This window comes from Grampus griseus (genome assembly GCF_964374135.1).
Source record: "Grampus griseus genome assembly, chromosome: 12".
Lineage (NCBI taxonomy): Eukaryota > Metazoa > Chordata > Mammalia > Artiodactyla > Delphinidae > Grampus > Grampus griseus.
The window spans coordinates 11259952-11279122 of record NC_139006.1 but is presented as its reverse complement, the minus strand read 5'-3'; the positions used below and the strand labels follow the sequence as shown (position 1 = coordinate 11279122).

The 19171-nt window shown below is 48.9% G+C and overlaps 1 protein-coding gene across 1 annotated transcript in view; it reads right to left on the bottom strand.

The window, feature by feature from the left end:
* KSR2 (kinase suppressor of ras 2) overlaps window positions 1-19171 on the bottom strand; it is a gene marked incomplete at both ends in the record, with an annotated part of 397529 nt that overhangs the window by 298114 nt on the left and 80244 nt on the right. Inside the window, one exon of the mRNA XM_082668163.1 lies at window positions 18322-18472. Within this exon, the coding sequence (XP_082524289.1) occupies window positions 18322-18472 (151 nt within the window). The remainder of the gene's footprint in view (window positions 1-18321; window positions 18473-19171) is intronic.

Below are 19171 nucleotides of genomic sequence, written 5' to 3'. Positions count from 1 at the left end.
CCCAGCATTTGAAACCAGGACCATGTGACAGCAGAGCCGATGCTTAGTGGGATGACACCTGTTTTGTGGAAAAGTCTCCCCCACTTCCTTCCTTTTCCCCTCCCCCTGAGCGGAGCCCACACGGAATGCCCAGCATGTTCCTGGGATCACCCGGGCTGCTGGCACTGAGGAACAGTGCCCTTCAGACTTCGAAACTGGTCCCCGTCGGTTGAAATTGGAGCTCAGCGCACCAGGAAGCAGACAACTGTGACCCCCCCTCACTGCACCAAACCCCAGGTCTCCCTTTACCTGATGTTTCATTCAAAGAAACTTGCCCAGGCAGCGGCCATGCTTGCCTACCCCCGAGAAGCCTCTGTTTGAGCCAGGTCACTAGCAACAATAGCGCAAGTAACAACTCCCATGTATTTACTGAGCACATACTGTACGCCAGGGCTGGGCCACAAGCCTTTAGGTGCATCCCCTCACTGCCTCCTCAAACCTGCCTTTTAGAGAAAACACAGGTACTATTACTCTATTCCTATTAAAGAGAACCAGAGAAGTCAGGGCAGCAGCTGCCTGACCTCAAAGAGCAGGACTCGCCTTCAGGCTGCAGGCCTCATCCCCCACCTCCACCCCCCCAGGTCACCTCACCGCTCCCTCCCTCTCACGTACCACTTCCTCCAGGACCAGCCACACGCAACCTGGTCACGGGCTCTGCTCCAATCGACTCCCAGGGCATCAAACCACCCACCGGCGATACCTGGGCCAACAGGTCACTGTCACCCAACGAGTTCATGTCCCTCAAAACTCACGTCTAAGCAGACCTGACCGAGTCCAGGTGGCCTTGGCCGAGCGACTTCTGTAGAGCACCTGGGTTCTCAATCAACGCCCCTCCCTTCCTGTCTCTCCTCAGGGCCTGAGGTGTGGCATAAAGCAGTGGTTACATGCCAAACTCCCAAGTGCAAGGCCAGCTTCGTGACTTGCCAATGCTGTGCAGCCTTGGCTAAATTCATCCACCTCTCTGAACTCCATCTCCTCCCTTTTCACAGGGCAGCCCTGACCTTACACAGTTGTTACAAGGATAACACATCATGGAAAATCCTTTCACATGGTGTGTCTAGCACATCGTAAGTATGGAGCAACGCCTTGGACACAATAGGGAAGAGCAAACATCTATGCAGAGAGAGACACCCGAGGCATGGGGGCATTTTAAATCCTCCCTTTCCACATTCATTGGCAGCATGAATATTTGGAAAACTTCACTGGACACCAAACCCTTCCTTCATAACGAAACCTCTAATCTCTTCTGTCCCAACCTTTTCTGGCCCAAACCTGATGTCATAGTTCCCCTTTGCCAAAAGCCCAGTGTCTCCTCATAAAACTGGCATCACCCAGGAAACTGAAAGGCCTTGCCAAATAAAGCCCATGGTCAGGGTTTAGGAGGAATTTAACTCAAAATCCTCTTTCACCTTCTGGTCATGGGTACAAGGATCAAAGGAAAGTGGATGGAGCTGGGTCAGGTCCTGGCATTTTCTGTACGTACAACATCCTTCTTTCCAAAAACAGAACATGCACATGACTGACTTTGGCACTGAAAGTCTTCAGGCAGCTTTCACGACACAAAATGGTCCAGAAAGATACTGCCCCCAAAATGGTCCAAAAAGATATTGGGAAAAAAAAAAAAATTTTTTTTTTGAGCTAGGATGATTTGACAGAAAAACAAAACAAAAACACCCTGAGCAGATTTATGAGTTGGCATTTGGTGGGCAATAAAACAAAATAATCAACACAGGAAGCCAGCGAAGAAGCCCAAACACAGCCTGTCATCCTCGGAACTCAGTGTCGCTGTTCCTTCCTCTAGAAAGTTCCCGGAACTCGCTGGGGCTGCGTTCAGCCCCTCCCCCGGGGTTCTCCCAGCCCCCGAGCTTCCCTGAGTGATGACAGAGAAGATAATCAGACTAATACCCGGTAGCGAGCACATCCAGAGCTGAGAGCAAATAATGAGAAGAAGCCAGTCCCAGAAAGAGTGTCACAGGCAGAAGAGACGAGTACAAAGACGGGAACTACTTCTTATGTTCAAAGAATCCCCAGAAGGTGTCTCTGAGCTGATATGTGCATCAATGCAAGAATAACAATCACAGCCGGAAGCCACGGTGTGAACTGTACAGCTGTAGGTGGGGGTGGGGACGTGGTTACTGCCGTCAGCTCACTGGCCCAGCATGAAGGTCAAACCTGAGACACAGAAGCACGGGGGAAGGGTTTATTGCCCGTCCGTCCTGTCCCCAGGCTCAGGGAGGCCACGTGGCTGGTCCAGGCTCTCCCGGCTGAAGAGGTCAGGGCATGGAGAGCTGTTTACCTGCAAAAGTGATGGAAGTTTTAACTAGGTCCCTGGGGAGAGAGGGAAGAATTATGCATGTGAGAGTGAGCGCACGCCTGCGTGCGTGCGTGTGCGTGCGCGTGCGTGTGTCTGTGTGTGTCTGTGCTGGAGGGAGGATGGTACATCAAGGCTCCTAGCTTTCATCTGGTTCCTTGAGAATTTGACTAAAGATCCCTGGGAAAACGACACTCTGGGCATGATAAGCCCAAGTCCAACTCAGTTACGGGTTTCTGTGCTTTTATAGACCCTCGGTCTTCACAAACCTTCCTGGCTTCCGTCTGGCCTCGGAATACTTCACTTGTCATCATCGTTGTCATGCTCATCATCACCGTCCGAGCAGGCGCATCATCAGCTGGGCGAAGCCTGCAGCGCCTTGGAGAAGTCCAGACAGTGGTTCTCCACCGGGCACACCTGAGGATGCCTGGAGGCAGTTTTGATTTCACGGTGGAGGCGGGGGTGGGGGACGGATGCTGCTGGCATCAAGGCTACTGGTATAGCAGGATGCTGCTAAACAGCCTACAATGCACAGGACAGCCCGATCACAAAGAATCATCCAGCCGGAGGCGTCAACAGTGCCAAGGCGGAGAAATCCTGAGCTGCCCTTTACATGCTATCATTGAGGAGCCCAAGAAGACCTCCTGCCTGGGGCCTGAGATGTGGTGACCCTGACATCCGATGGGATTAACGATGATCATTGTTTTTAAGCACATCACCCCCACCCCGTACCCGGAGACAGTCCACAGTGAGGAAGGACCCCGTGGAAACCGACGGACACCCTGCCGAAAAGCCCTTTAGTCCAGAATCTTGCTCCCTTTGGGGAAATAAATATAGTCCTACGGTTCTATAGAAGATGATGGAAACTTTTCCAACCTGTCAAATGTATTAAAGGAAGGCTGTGATGAGTTGTTAAAAATCATAAGAGGGCTGCACTGCCCATCCCCCATCCATGGGGCAGTAGCTCTGGCAAACTTGGGGGCTTCACCGAAGTTCTGGCATGACCCTCGGCTGCCCACGCCCATTGGGGAGTGGGCTTTACCAGCTCTGGGGCCCTCGGACCGTTCCGCTCTGGAGGAGTCTGCCTTCGAGAAGCAGGCTGGAGGCAGAACTGGGGAGCAGAGAGAGAGGCCTTTGGCTTGGCCCATTCACTTGGTTCATCTGATTCTCAGTTCACTCCAGCCAAAAGGACCAAAGCGCGGCTCTGCTCAGGTAGCAGAGGTAGCCCGACGCGGCGGACATACATCATCTCATCTGCTCCGTGCCTCAACCGTGAGACGGCCAGGCACTTTCATGCCTGTTTCAAAGGCAGAGGCTCTGACAGGGAAGGGGCTGAACCAGCTTCCCTACAGTCCAGTGGCCCAGCCAGGATGCACATGCCGGTCTCAGAACTCACACCCCCTCCCAACTGTGCCACAAACTGGCCGGGCCGGCTGCAAGAAGAACCCAGGAGCTCAGCCCCTTGCCAACTGTAGCCTATGTCTTTTTTATCTCTGTGCCCCAATACTGGGCACGTGGCAAAGGCCAAGACAGTGATTTCAATCAAAGCACGTCCTGCTGCTTCTCACAGCCATCCTGTTGACAGCCTCCAGGAGGCCCCCATGCGGCTGGAGTTACCCCATGTCTGGCCCCATGCTCTTCCAGACGTCTCCCAAGGGAATGAAGCCACTGTCCCTTCCGAGCTCCTTTTGCGTCTCCACTAGTCATTATTTGAAGGCTACGTTTCAAGCTTCCTCCTTTACAGATCATCATCTTCTCTTAACTGGTTTCTCGGTGTAGCAGGCAGACGGAGGTAAGAGCTTCAGTGACATGAGTGCTGTGACAGCTAGACCCCCATCTGAGCAGACTGGAGGCAGGCAGGAACCAGGAGCTGCTCCGAGGCTGTGCAGCTCATGTAAGGCCAGCCAGGAAAAGAGACAAGTTCCCCCTGCTTCTCAGCCTGCCCGGATGCTCTCTCTATAACAGGGAATTCGGCCTACATTGTAGATGGGTCAAGCCCTTCTCCTCTCAGGAACTCCTTTTTCCCTATTTGAAAGTTGAGGTGATTAGACCGAGCTTCCTTCCAGTTTGCACCTTAATGTGGATCATTTCTTTCTGTGGCACTTCAGCAAATTCTTTGGCGTCTCAGCTAAAGGAAGATTATCAGGCAGCGCCCCCTGGTGGTCGTCAAGAATCATCACATAGAGGCCCCGGTCAGATGGCGTCCAAGGCAATAAATACTGGGAGTAAAAAGCATCCAAGTGTTTGCAGCCAACCAGCTATTTGACCCCAACTTTTACCAGCAAGGAGCCTAGGGTTTAGAGCAAAAATACAGCCTGCCACTCAGTCCCTCCGTCTTCCATGACAATGAAGGCAGAAGGTCTTTAGAAGTTAGAGCTTGAAAAACAATCTGTCACCATCACCCAGGGTGTCCTGGTATCCGATTACAAAGCTTGTTCACCTCACTTGTCCTCCACAAAGTACCAGACGGAGAAGGGAAAAACAAAAGCGCTAAAGTAAGAAGATGATCAGATGATGGGGCTAAACCGACCTCTGTTCCCAAGGACAGGGCTGAGGTGGGGGGTGGGACACATCAACAGGTCTGTGTCACTGGCGGAAGGGAGGCATTTCGGGTTTCCTTTTCCAAGTAGGAGTGGAGGCAGCAGGGAGACCTGAAGTGCAGGCACCCCCGAATTCAGGATCCTATTGGGATGGTGTGACACGTTCCCCAAGGAGAACCACAGATCCCCTTAAATGAGAGTGACTCTCCGGGGGCACCATCCAGGCAGCACTCAAGAGATAATGAGATGTGATCCCCATCCCCCAAAAAACTCACAGTCTGGTGGGAAACGGACAAGAAAAGTCGGTACATGGGACACTGCAAGAAACACTAGAAAGCGCGCGTTTCTAGTGAGTCCGGCATGGGTTTGAGGGCAGGCTCTACCCTGTAGCAGCTGTGTGACCCCGAGCAAGTTACTTAATCTCTCTGGGGCCTGTCCATCCTCCCTGCCTTTACTTTCTTCCCCTGAGGATTTAGTGTAGTAGGTGCTCAATAAAGGGCAGCTCCAGGTAATGCTGTACCACTGTGCAAATAGTAATTCACCCTCATCGAAGAGCTCTCCACTGTCAATGTCCCCCAGTCTCATCGTGTACTTATTTCCCTCCTCCCAGAGGAAGTTCTTCTTAACATCAGACTGAGATCTCTCCTGCCTTAGAGCATCTGTGTATTTGTTTTAGCCAATACTCAGTATTTCTTGCTTGGTCTTTTACAACAAGGGTCAGCCAAACTTTTTCTGTATAAAGCCAGGTAGTAAATATTTTAGGCTTTCTGGGCCATACGGTCTCCGTTCTGCTGTTGCCATGTGAAAACAGCCATAGACAATATAATACGTTGTCAACAAAAAATTAATCCATCGATCTAAGAAAGAAATAGAAAATTTTATTCGAGCCAAATTGAGGATTATAACACAGGAATGGCATCTTGGAAAGCTCCAAGAACTGTTATTCCCATTAGAAGTCAAGGTACAGTTATATAAGTGTTTGAGACAGAGGGCTGTACGTTAAATGACATACTGTTGACAGTGAACACAATCCACATCTAAGCGTCATCGTGGCCTCTTAACAAGATCAAAAAGGAATGTTATCTTTAATTTTTTATATTTAAATTTTTCTTGTCTTGCCATTAAATGTGAATTTTATTTCACAATGTCAACAAATGGGTATGGCGGTGTTCCAATAAAACTTTATTTTCAAAAGCAGGCAGAGGGCCGAATTTGGCCAGTGGGCTATACTTCACTGACCCCTGATTTAGAGAGAATTCTCTCTCATTATCTGTTTGTTATCTCCACCACACAAGCCAACCAGTGATATAGACAGAAACTACTCTCTATTTCTCACTTCTCGCTCCTGGGGCAAATCTAGAAATGCTTCAACCTCCCCCTCAATGATACTTCCGCTACTGTGCTAAGTACTCTATAGAAAACAAAAGAAGGAAAAAAAAAAAAACAAGAGTGTGTGGTCAGCCCGAGCTCAAATCCTGGCACCCTACAATTCACTGCACGTGACCTTGGGTCACTAGGCTCACCTCCCTGCACCTTAGTTCTCTTATCTGAAAACTGGGGACTACAACAGTTCCTATCTCATGGGCAAGTTCTGAAGACTGAGTGAAGTTACCCTTAAAATCAGCTTAGAACAGTACCTGATACAGAGCATACTTTTAATAATTAATTGTTATTTTTGTGATGGCTCCTGCTATCCAGGAATTTCTTATCTGATATGGGAGATTTATATATCAGAACAACTACAAGAGAACTGCAGGATGAATAACACAAGAGTGGAGCAGGGGCAATCTAGGCAGCCTTCCCAGCAGTGGTGGCATTTAAGTTGCATTTTAGAGCATCGTCAAGAATTGTCTGAGCCACAGGGAATTTAACTTCAGGAAGATGCAGCAGGAAGTTTGCCCTTTTGAACAGGTGCAAAGAAGGGGGTTAATCAATGAGGAAATCATAGAAATAACAAAAGGGGTGGGTACAGAAAAAGGTAAGCAAATTGGGCTCATGGAAGATTTTTTTCCTTCTAATTTTTTGTTTGTTTGTTTAAATTACATCATTGCTTGTTCCTTGCCCAGAAAGATAGAAAGTGCAGATAAGCAAAACAGAAATAACGTCACCTTACTCCAAAAACAACTATGATAAATATCCAAGTGTATTTCCTTCCAGACTTTTCCTTCCTATGGATCCAACTTTAAAATACTAACTAGCAGGCAAATTATGGTCAAAACAAAGCCTTTTTTTTTTCCTTCCCCAAACAATAGACTGGATACTTCTCATATAAGATTGTAAGTCAGTAATCAGGAAAATAAGTAAACGATGCAAAAAAAAAAAAAAAACTGAGTGAAAAGTGTGACTATTATGAACTGGACCACTCTCGTAGTTTCCAGCAATGCAGTGTCACAATGTTGGGACATTTTAGGGGGAGGGGAAATAACTTGGTTCAAATAACAATACAAGGTAATAACATTTTTCTCCATCCTCCCTGCCCTTCCTGCTTCCCCCCTGCACATTTACTGAACTTTTCAAACACATTCATATGGCCAAGGACGCCTCCCATTCTCTCTTAGGACCACAGCTGAGAAGGGCAGAAACAGTCACCAAGAAAGACTCAACCCTGCCAGGAGAAGGAAGAGCCTCCCTGGACTCAGAAGCAGATCAAGGGGCTTCTGAGATTTCCCAGCCACACCCAGCTTGGGGCAGCTCCCGGCTCTCTAGTTCGAGGATCCCATGTGGAGGGGAAACATGGCCACCACCATCATCCCCCAACAGCATACGGCAGAAAGGGATCTGCGCTGAGAATCAGGAATGGGACATTGCAGTTCCAATTCCAACTCTGTGGGACTGTGGGAGGGTCAAAGTGACCTTCTTTTGGCCTCAGTTTTCTCACCTGTGAAATGTGTACTCATCTGCCCACCACTTACAGGGTTGTGAGGATCAAATGGGGTCATCTGTATGCAGGTACTTCCTACAACAGAAGGTGCTCTGTCAACAGGTGATATTGCTGTTGCTTGGTAGTTACATCCAGGCTTTAAGTAATTTCTTTTTATCTCAAGCTCTCTTTTAAGCTGCTACATCCCTGCAACACCCCCATAGGACAACCACTTCAGCGGAGATAGATGGACCTCCCAGAGTTAAGGGGAAAGCTGTCCCCACCTCTCTCTCTCTCTCTCTCTCTCTCTCTGGTTTTTTATTTTTATTTATTTATTTATTTTGGCTGTGCCACACAGCTTGTGGGATCTTAGTTCCCTGACCAGGGATTGAACCCGGGTTCTCGGCAGTGAGAGTGCGGAGTCCTAACCACCGGACCGCCAGGGAACTCCCCCCACCTCTCTCTAATGAGGGAGCCTCGGCTCGACAGGAGTCAGATGGACCCAGGTTCAAACCCTGCCTCTGGTACTTAGTTGCTTTGTGACTCTGAGCTTCAGTTTTCTAACCAGAAAATAGAAAATAATAATCACATGGACCTCGTGAGGTTGTTGAAAGGATTAAATAAGCCAGCGCTGCATGTCAGTTACCCAGGCCAGCCCTTGGCCCGGTAAGAACTCAGTATGTGCTCTTACCATTATCATGGACCACCACTCATTCAATCATTCAATAACTACTCTTTACACTCTAGTTCTGAGCCAGGCCCTGGGACAATTCCGGCACAGTGGCTCTCAAAATGTAGTCCCCATGCCAGGAGCAGAAGCATCACCTGGGAACTTGTTAAAAATGCAATTCCTAGGTGCTGACCTGGACCGGTTGAAATGGGAACTCTGGGAGTGGAGCCCTCTGGAGGATTCTGATGCACATCCAGGTCTCTGAGAACCACTGTTCTAGTGAGAAGGGGTAGAGAAACAAATATTTAAAATGAAATCATTGTATTTGTGACAGGGACCATGAAGAAATGAGTGAGTGACTGAGATGAAGGTGGGATCAGGAGAAGGTCTCATTTGAGCTGAGATCAAAATGATAAGGAACCAGCCAGAGGAAGATCGGAGCAGCACATTCCAGGCAGAAAGAAGGACCCGTGCAAAGGCCCTGAGGCAGGCCTTTCAAGGAAAAGCAGGAAGGTCAGGGTAGCTGGGTGTGGAGACATCAGGAGCCTGGGAGAAGGAGCTGGGATCTGATTCTAAGCTGTAACAGTCCGCCTGGGTCTGACTTGGCTCATCGGGTGTAGTGCACATGGAACCCACAATCCTCAAACAGTTCAGCCCCTGCAGACCATATAGTACGAGTTCAGTGTCAGTTTTGTGCCCAATTCTGCTCAGCACCTGCTGGGTGCAACCACGGTGCTGATCAGAGATGACAGCGGGGAGCCACGTTCTCTTTGTTCTCATTGGGGCGGGACGGGGGGCGGGGTGTGTGTGTGTGGCGGTTCCACAAAAGCCAGAGCTGGCTGTGTGAAGCGGCAGGTGGGCTCGACAGAGGGGCCAGAATGTGGCCTGCAAGAAAGCAGAAATAGAGGCTGTATCGGGAAGGGCAGCTTAAGCCCTGGACTGGGTGCTGACCTGGGGCTCTGCTTCCGGGGCTGTAAGATAAAGGCTGGTGTGTGGGGTGGGGGGTGGCGGGGGGGATGTCCTGTGTCCCAGGGAGCAGCCAGAGGCTTGTGGGGAAAATACACTGTTGCAGATTCAGCTTGGGAGGGAAGGGCTGGGGTGAGGTGGGGGGCAGTGTGCAGGAGGAAGCTGACTTAAAAGAATAATAAGGATGGGGCTTCCCTGTTGGCGCAGTGGGTAGGAATCCGCCTGCAGGGGACACGGGTTCGAGCCCTGGTCTGGGAAGATCCCACATGCTGTGGAGCAACTAAGCCTGTGTGCCACAACTACTGAGCCTGCGCTCTAGAGCCCGCGAGCCACAACTCTGGGCATGCGTGCCACAACTACTGTAGCCCACGTGCCTAGAGCCCGTGCTCCACGACAAAAGAAGCCACCGCAATGAGAAGCCCGCGCACCGCAATGAAGAGTAGCCCCCGCTCGCTGCAACTAGAGAAAGCCCGCGCGCAGCAACGAAGCCCCAACACAGCCATAAATAAATAAATAAATAAATAAATAAGGATAATCATAGCTATCATATATTAAGCACTTGATTTGCCAGACATCAGGCTAAGTGTTTATATTAACTCTTTTTTTGCAACCATGCCATGAGGAAAATATTATCAGCATGCCCATTTTGCAGATGAGGAAAGTGAGGCAGAGTTAACCAGATAGGGAGGGTTGAGGCTGACCCCAAGGGAAGCAGAACTAAGATGAAGGAGGAGGGAGAGAGACTCACTGATGGATTGACCTTTGCCTAAAGCCAGCTCCATCCATCTCTCCCTTATGAGTGAAGTGAAATCAAATCAAGACGATTCCCTTCTTAAACCCCCTCCAACAGCCTCCCATTCTGCTTTTCCTGCCATGGCTCCGAGGCTCCCCAGGAGCTGGTCCCCGCCCGCATCTCCACCTGCACCTTCTCCCTGCCACCCCCGCTCCCTGCACTGTACTAGCCTATTGTCGACTTGGCTAGGCTGGTACCACGTTTCCGGAATCCTGTTCTCTGTGGTTTCAGGTCAGAGTTGGCCAAAAGTGAACATGTACCAGATCAGGGCAGAGAAAGTGAAGCAGCAGCCATCTTGCTCTGAAGGGTGGCAAGGGCAGCAGGCGGCAGGTGTGGACGATGGAGCTCATCCTCCATCTTCCCTGCTCCACGGCCAACTTTCCTTCCTGACGGGGACCCTGGTGACCAACAGTGACCTCAGGTCCACCACCAGACACTTCCTACAAACTCACAGAGGCGATAGCTCCAAAGAACCAATAACCTTCCACTGGCATCTACACCAGCCCCTCTTCATGGTCCTCCTGCAACAACTGGACATGCTGCTTCCAGAAGTTCCCAACAACCCAGGCTGGCTTCCCTTATCAGGGCAGGTTAGAGACTTTGCTCTGAACCTCCAGTTGGTCCTTTCAAACTGTTACTTCCCCAGCTCCTCCTAGCGTTGTATAAGGTCTGCGCTCCGATGATAAGTTCTTTTTCCATTACCCTCAAGTTGTTCTGCTCCCTGACTGATCCCTCACTGATAGAGTCACCAGCAAAAGCAATACTGTACCTGTTCCAGGACCAGCTTCTAAGGCAACTGGTGGCTTCCAATTCCTGCCTCTTGGAATGCTCACTCCAACATAAGAAGCCCAAGCCACGCGCAACATGTGGGTGCCCCATAAACAGCCCAGGTTGAACTCCCATCCAACAAGCAGTGTCAACTGCCATCCACGCACGTGTACCATCTTGAATGTTCCAGCCCAGTCAAGCCCGTAGCACACGCAACCAAAGAACCGCCCAGCCGAGCCCAGCCAACCAGGGAATCATGAAAGATACCAATGTAGGCGCTGTTTTGAGCCATTAAATTGTGGAGTAGATTGTTACATAGGAACGGGTTATCCGAACACGCCCCGCGGTTCAGCCACGTGGGTCTTCTTTCCGCTTCTTAACAGTGCTTTCGAGATTTGATGACCTGTTTCTTCTGCTCAAAATGTTCTTCCCCCCGTCTTCTCATATCTGTATCTTCTTGTCATTCAAGGTTTAGTTTAAATGTCACCTCCCCAGAGAGGCCTACTGTCATGGTCAGTTCAATATGTCAACGTGGCTAAGGCACAGTCCCCAGTAATTCAAGCAATTATTAATTTATATTCCTGCTGTGAAGGTATTTTGTAGATGTGATTAAAGTCCACAGTCAGTTGGCTGTAAGTAAGGGAGATTACCCTCGATAATCTGGAAGGGCTGACTCAATCCACTGAAAGGCGCTAAGAGCAAAACTAAGGCTTCCCTGAAGAAAAGGAAACTCTGCCCATGGACAGCAACTTCAGCTCATGCCCAATCGTTCCAGCCCACCCTTCCTGACCGCCTACCTCACGGATTTCAGACCTACCCAGCCAGTCACCACAATCACATTAACCACATCCTTGCAATGAATCTCTTAATATATTCATTCTACCGGTTCTGCTTCTCTGGTAGAGCTCTGACTGACCCTCCCTCTGTGGCCACCCCATCAAAGCTGGCCACCTAGCCACCATCGTTATCACCCTATTTTAATTCTACACATAAAACTGATCACCGTTTGTTATTTCTCTTGTGGATTGTTTCTCTCGACATATTCTAGAAAAGTGCTGTCCAACAGAACTTTCTGTGCTGATGGAAACGACCTAGAACCGTGCTGTGCCAATAGGGTAGCCACTAGACACAGGTGGCTGTAGATCACTTGAAGTGGGGCTCGTGCCATGGAAGAAGTGAAATCTTAATTTTATTTCACTTCAATGAACATAAGTTTAATTCACCACAGGAGTCTAGTGGCCGCCATATTGGACAGCTCGGGTCTGGAACACAAGGTCCACAGGAGCTGGCTGGCCTTGCCCGCCACTGTGTCCCTAGTCCCCCACCGAGACTGAAACAAAGGCTGTTCAATCGAAATTTATAGTGAATGAATGAGCTGTGTCTGCAGAAGGGTTTCTGTCGCTTGCAATCAGGAGTCCTAACGCGGAGTCTCGCTGTGTAAGGGATTCCTGAGAACCCACAGAACAGGACGCTGGAGAACGGGGGAGGACGTGGTGCTGGAACACACCAGACACGGCGGCTCTTCCGCCGCCACCCAGCCCAGCCCTCCCGAAGTTAGAAGCAACTGGAACAATAGGGCAATCAAGACGGTTCCTACTCTTTGTTCCTGTGGAAGGAAGGCTAGAGTGGAAGGCGGGGTTCTGGTGGGCTTCATTCAATACCCAAACTGAGGAGATACCAGAGAGCATCTGAGGCTGTCCTATTTCGGGGCCACTCTGCAACCTATTTTCCTCCTGGCTGCCAGTTCCCTGCCCCTCCACCCACCCCCGAAACTCAAAAGGAGGAGCTGGAGGGGGGCTCAACAAAGCAAGCTCCCGGGACACCTGTCTGCCAGTGGCACCCTGGGCTCCTCTTACGCTTCCTGGCATCTCACTCCAAGCCACCCACCCACTCTGCAGCCAGGGTGTTTGTTTGAAAACTGGACAAGTAATCCAGGCATCTTCTACTCAAAACCCTGCCATGCAAGCTCTGGGCCATGGCCCACCGTGGCGGCTGGCCCTGCCCCCTGTCTGACGCCAGCTCCCACCTCTCTGCCCAGCATTCCCAGTGGGGCAGCCACACTGGTCTCTCCACGCCTGGGATGCTCCGAGCTCCCTTGCGGAAGCAATGCACTTTGATGTGCTCCCACCACCCCCCGGTCATTAGGAGACCTCCCCCTTCCTCCTCTTGGTCTCAGCTCTACCCTGAAGCCCCAAGAAAGTCATCAGGCCCTGGAACCCAGTACAGTACCAGATGTGCAGTGAGTGCTTGATACATGTGTACAGGAGGGAGGGGTGGGAGAGAGGGAGGGAGAAAAGCAGGGTCTTCCATTACGTTGAACCTGGGTTTTTCCTTCGGAAAGTGAAGATACAAATGACCACACATTAGTAGGCTAAAAATAATCAAAAAGCCAAGAAACAGCATAGAGAGAAAGAGCAAACATCAGAAAAGAGACAGTCCCGGCAACAGCGCTCTGATACCTGAGCCACGCCCCCACCAGGCTCTCCTCTGACAGGGCAGCTGTGACCCAGCAAAGGAAGGGTCAGGAAGGGAGCCCGTGGTCTTCCTACCTGAGGTCTCCAGCCTTGAAGTGCTCCACAGCGCTTATTCTAACACACTTTCTAATGTACATGCTTATTATGATATAATTTATTGCCTGTCTTCCCCACTAGAATGTAAACTCCATAAGGACAGACATCTAAGCACACATTTTCAGAGATTAGAACAGTGTCTGGCATACTGTAGGCATTCGATAAACTTTGTTAAATGAGTGGATGAATGTTTGTGGTTTCAGGCCATAGCTGATGTGATAAGGAATGGTTGGGATATCCTGGCTTCGGGGTCCCTGGAGCTTGTTGAAGGAATGATCGCACATTCTTTGGTGTCCGGCTAAGGCTGACCTAACAAGATGTGAGAAGAGATGAAAGGGTTAAGCTTTCCTATCTTTGGGGTTCCTTGGGCACTGGGAAATAAGGATAGCCCCAAAACCCGAGGAGGATAACTAAGATTAGAGTTAACAACTCTAAAACCAAGCTGCCCCTCTGCTCTAAGAAAGAGAGAGACTGGGATTACACACATTCCTGGCCAGACATAAAGCTTCCTTGTCTCCACATGTTTGGTTTCCATACGAGTTTCTCATCACAACTTGTATTCTTTCAGTCCCTCAACAAACGTGCATTGAGTCCCCACTACACACCAGAATTTTAAATATCTGATTTTATCACTGTAGGAGACTCCAGCTTTCTGCCTGAGAGCTGGGAATACCAAGCTGAATATGGTAAGACTCTCAAGAAACGAGAGTCTAGTGCGAAAGACACTTATTTTTTTCTCTAGTTTAGGATAACATTTTTGGTTAAGGTGAAGGGCAGGAAATGACAGGAACCAGCCAGCTCCCAAGATAGTTCGAAGCTTCAAGAAACCAATGATAATTTTTTTTTTTTTTTTTTGCAGTACACAGGCCTCTCACTGTTGTGGCCTCTCCCGTTGCGGAGCACAGGCTCCGGACGCGCAGGCTCAGCGGCCATGGCTCACGGGCCCAGCCGCTCCGCGGCATGTGGGATCTTCCCGGACCGGGGCACGAACCCATGTGCCCTGCATCGGCAGGCGGACTCTCAACCACTGCGCCACCAGGGAAGCCCACCAATGATAATTTTTGAACGAAGAGAATTTAAAGCAAGAATCCTTTGAGGGTGGCTCACTGCTTCCCCCTGGTGGAGATCAGTAGCAAGCATGTCAGGCGGCTTTCCCACAAAACTTTTCATTCAACAAAGTGCAGAGGCTTCGAGGCAGGAGTTGGGCCTGAGAATAAACAGGGATTCACCAGGAGGACAAAGGGGAAGGGAATTCTAGGCAGAGGGGTGAGTACCAAGAGGCAAAATCCATGTCTGATCTAGGAAACCCTAAGTAACTAATAGATTAATTGGATATTTAGGGCTTGCGGGGGAAATGTGAACAGTGGGCTTCCAAATGGGAACCAGATCCTGAGGTGCTTTGCAATCCATAAGAAAGACTGTTCTAAGGCACTGGGGAGTTTTCCTGGGCTACATGAGCGGGAAGGTGTATTGATTCAGAGATATTTATTGAGTCCCTCCTATGGGCTAGATATGTAGCTGGGAACAAAATGGTGTATAAAAACAGGTATGATCCCTGCCCTCTTGCAGCTTTAAGGCTACTAAGGAAGAGAGGTATCCATTAAAAAAAAAAAAACACTCCTTAAAAAAGTTTAAATTAAACTTAAAATGTGAAGAGTGGCACCATAACATTGAGGAAAGACAGAAGTAGAGTACGATGTTAAGGAGACTCAGAGCTGAGTGGATAGTGCTTTACTGAGTTGAGGTTCTCTCCAGGCTGACCCTGGCGCTGGAGGAATCTGGGCATGAGCACAGCCCTTGGTCACTGCTTTCAAGGTCCCAGTGGCTCAAAGGGTGGCATCAGAGGTAGGACATCGTCAAAGAAATCTCAGCTGCCTAGGAAGGGTTGGTGGTGGCGGGAGGATTGATTATGTCAGTGTTTTTTGCAAACCATGGCTCACAGTTCAAAAGTGGGCTGTGAAATCAACGTGATGGGTCATCACCAGCATTCGGCAAATGACATGGAATAAAATAGAAAAAAGTGTATAAAATATCATGTATAGTAAGAATGAGTATTGTTTCATGAAACTCCTTTTAGTTGTATATGTGAATGTGTACATGCATGTGTATTTGTGTATGTGTGTGTGTGTACAGGGTTGCAATATAAATCATATTTGTTACTGTGTATCTTGATTAAAAAATTTTTGAAAAATACCCAATTAGAGGCCCTCTCAAGGTCTCACCAAGCCCAGAATGTTACAAAGGATGATGGCCCAGCCCACGGAGAGGTGACATAAACCCCTCTCTCAGGAAGAACTGAGGTCCAGCTCATTTATAAGAACTTTTCCAAACTCAGTAGCGCAACTCTGAAGAGAAGATATTAACTCTGAAAAGCAATTAAGAACCTAATCTCACGGATGGACCTAGAGTCTGTCATACAGAGTGAAGTGAGCCTGAAAGAGAGAAACAAATACCGTATGCTAACACATATATATGGAATCTAAAAAAAAAAAAAAAAGGTTCTGAAGAACCTGGGGCAGGACAGGAATAAAGGACACAGACGTAGAGAATGGACTTGAGGACACGGGGAGGGGGAAGGGTAAGCTGGGATGAAGTGAGAGAGTGGCATGGACATATATACACTACCAAATGTAAAATAGATAGCTAGTGGGAAGCAGCCACATAGCACAGGGAGATCAACTCGGTGCTTTGTGACCACCTAGAGGGGTGGGATAGGGAGGGAGGGAGGGAGATGCAAGAGGGAGGGGATATGGGGATATATGTATATGTATAGCTGATTCACTTTGTTATAAAGCAGAAACTAACACAGCATTGTAAAGCAATCATACTCCAGTAAAGATGTTTAAAAAAACAAACATACAAACAAAAAAAAGAACCTAACCTCAAATGCTCACTCTCATGCATTGTGGGGGGCGGTGGGAGGGAGAGGCATAAATTGGTACGAATTTTTGGAAAGCCATATGGCGACATTCACCAGAAGTCTTAAAATATGTAAACACTTTGCTGCAGGAACTCCACTCCTATGAATTCACACTACAGGGATCGCCAAGGATGTACCCAAAGTTAACACTCAAAGTTGTTCACTGCAGCAATGCTTATAACAGGAAAAAAAATGGATACAACCTACATTTCTAGAAATAGGAGGCCGGTGGAATAAATGGTGGCAGATTTCAGGCGTTAAAAATGAGCAGGAAATACACTTATTGACAAAGGAAGGTGTTTATGATATAACATTGTAGTTCAGTGCAATTTTTTAAAGGTGAGAAAATTCCCAGCTGCTTCTCACAGTAGGTAGAGAGAAGAAGTCCCCCTGAAGCAGGTTTTGTCTGCACTGAGTGACTGAGCGGCCTTTTTTAACTATGTGAATATTAGGTGAGTCAATAGCATTGTACTAGAGTGAAGAATAACATGACCTTTATAGCTAGTCAACCAGGGGTAATTCTGCACCCTCCCTGGAACATTTAGAAACATCTGGAGACATTTCTGTTTGTCATGACAGGGATGAGGCAGGGGCGCTACTGGTATCTAGCGTTACCTCTACTGGTAGAGGCCAGGAATGCTACCAAACATGCTTCAATGACAGAAGAGCCCTCAATTCAGGGCTATTTGATGATGATCGTAGCCATCATTAGAGTCTGCTAGCAAGAAAGAATCCAAAAGGGCGTGCATGGGGGAGCTGGGCCAATGACCTGTTTCAAACATGTTCTTTTTTGTCCACTTCCGTATGCCCAGCCCTGCTGGCACACATAATCACTCCACAAATACTCGTTGAACGTTGCATGTTGAATCCAGCTAGGGCACCTATAGATGAACAGCCACCTGACTTTATCAGTGCCAGACTAGTGCTCAACAGTGACTCCTTGTGGTGGGAACTGAAACAACCATGCAGGTGGACCAGTAAGCTTTTCTTTGGCTGTTTGCAGAGCTGATCGCTTAGGACTGAAAAGGCCCCAGAGATAGTGGAAAAATCATGAGGCTAGAGGAAAGCAGGAAACCTCAATCAGAATGATGTTTGGTGTCCTGATAATCAGGGAAAACAGGTATTTGAGAAATTAATGAAAAATAGCAAAGAAAGATTACAATGTTGGACCTCAAACTGATAAAAACAAATCAGAGGTTATTTTGTTAGGTGAAAAAAGCAGGTTTCAAAATAATATGTATGGATAATCCCAGCTTCATGGTTTTATCATTTATTGTTTAGAGAAACTATACACATACCCATTTGTCAGGAAGAATTATACCAAAAATTATACCAAAATGATAACAGTAGAGGGTGGGGACTTGGGTTGGTTTTTTTTTTAATCTATTTTCTAATTTATTTTACAATGAATGTATATTATTTATGGAAAAAGAAAAATAAGAAGTTAGATGCTGAGCCAAAATACAAAGGCACTTCCCAATGTATAAGGTAAAAAGACCCTAGGGACTTCCCTGGTGGTGCAGTGGTTGGGAGTCCACCTGAAGATGCAGGGGACACAAAGCCCTGGTCCGGGAGGATCCCACATGCTGCGGAGCAAAAAAAAGACCCTAGTCTTTCACTCACGCCCAATATTTCCATATATGGACCCTAATTATCCAGAAGCCCATGCCCTACCACCTCAGAAGGTCTCCCTTGGGCAAGAGTAGCTGCCCTGACCACTTCTTCTGGCTCCAAATTCCAGGCCCCTCTTTCCTCTGCTCATGAGAGGTACGCACCATCCAGAGCCGGCTCTGCCTCATCCCGGCCTGCAGGTGCGGGCACAGGAACCCGGAGGAATGGCGGCACACGTCGCGGACGCGTTTCCATCCCCCTGGGGCTGCTCACCTGACATGTGGACGTTCCGTAGGCAGGAGAGGGAGGCATTGAGGCGGGCACACTCCTCCCGGTTGGCCCCGTATTTCTCCACGGTCTCACACACCTGCTCGTCCGTCATCTCCAAGAGGTCCTCCAGACTCAGCTGGCCCGGGGTGATCTCCTAGCGGAGGGAAGAGAGAAGGAGGGTAAACAGACCGGAAGCGCCCCGAGGGGAGGCCTCCATGTCGCCCTCTAGTGGTACCTAGAGGAAGGCCAGGCTCTCCGTGGATGTCGGCTTAGCATAACGGTTGGGTCTCCTCACTCCGGTCAGACAGGCCTGCGTTTGAATCTCAGCTTTGCCACTCATTAGCTAGATGATCCCGGGCAAATCACTTAACCTCTCTGAGCCTCACTTTACTCACCTGAAAAGTGGGAATCTTAAGCTCATGTGCTCTGTAAGGTCGCAGGTATGCTTAGCACATAGTCGGAGCTCTGTAAATGGTGGCTGTTAATTACCTGTCTCCCCATGCAGTTTTTGAACTCCTTATAGGCAGGGCTCCAATTTACTCATCTTGGAAGGCCTTCCATGCCTCCTGCCCGGCTTGGACTGCAATGATTTGTCCCAAATCCAGGGTGAACTAATAAGAGCAGAGAAAACTGGACAGCCCAAGTCTCCTGATGGCTGGTCTCCTTTCCCTTTTCTTCTCTCTTTCCCAGCCACACATTCTAGGGCTCAGATTGGGGGTTCAGGAACCCTAAGGGGAAAGGGGGGCTGGAACCCTGTAGGTGGTTCAGTGCTGTCAATCAAACGGGATTTGGGTCTGAGCCCGATAGGGCAAGACTTTGCAATCTAAGACGAAGTGGAGTACAGCATAGAGTG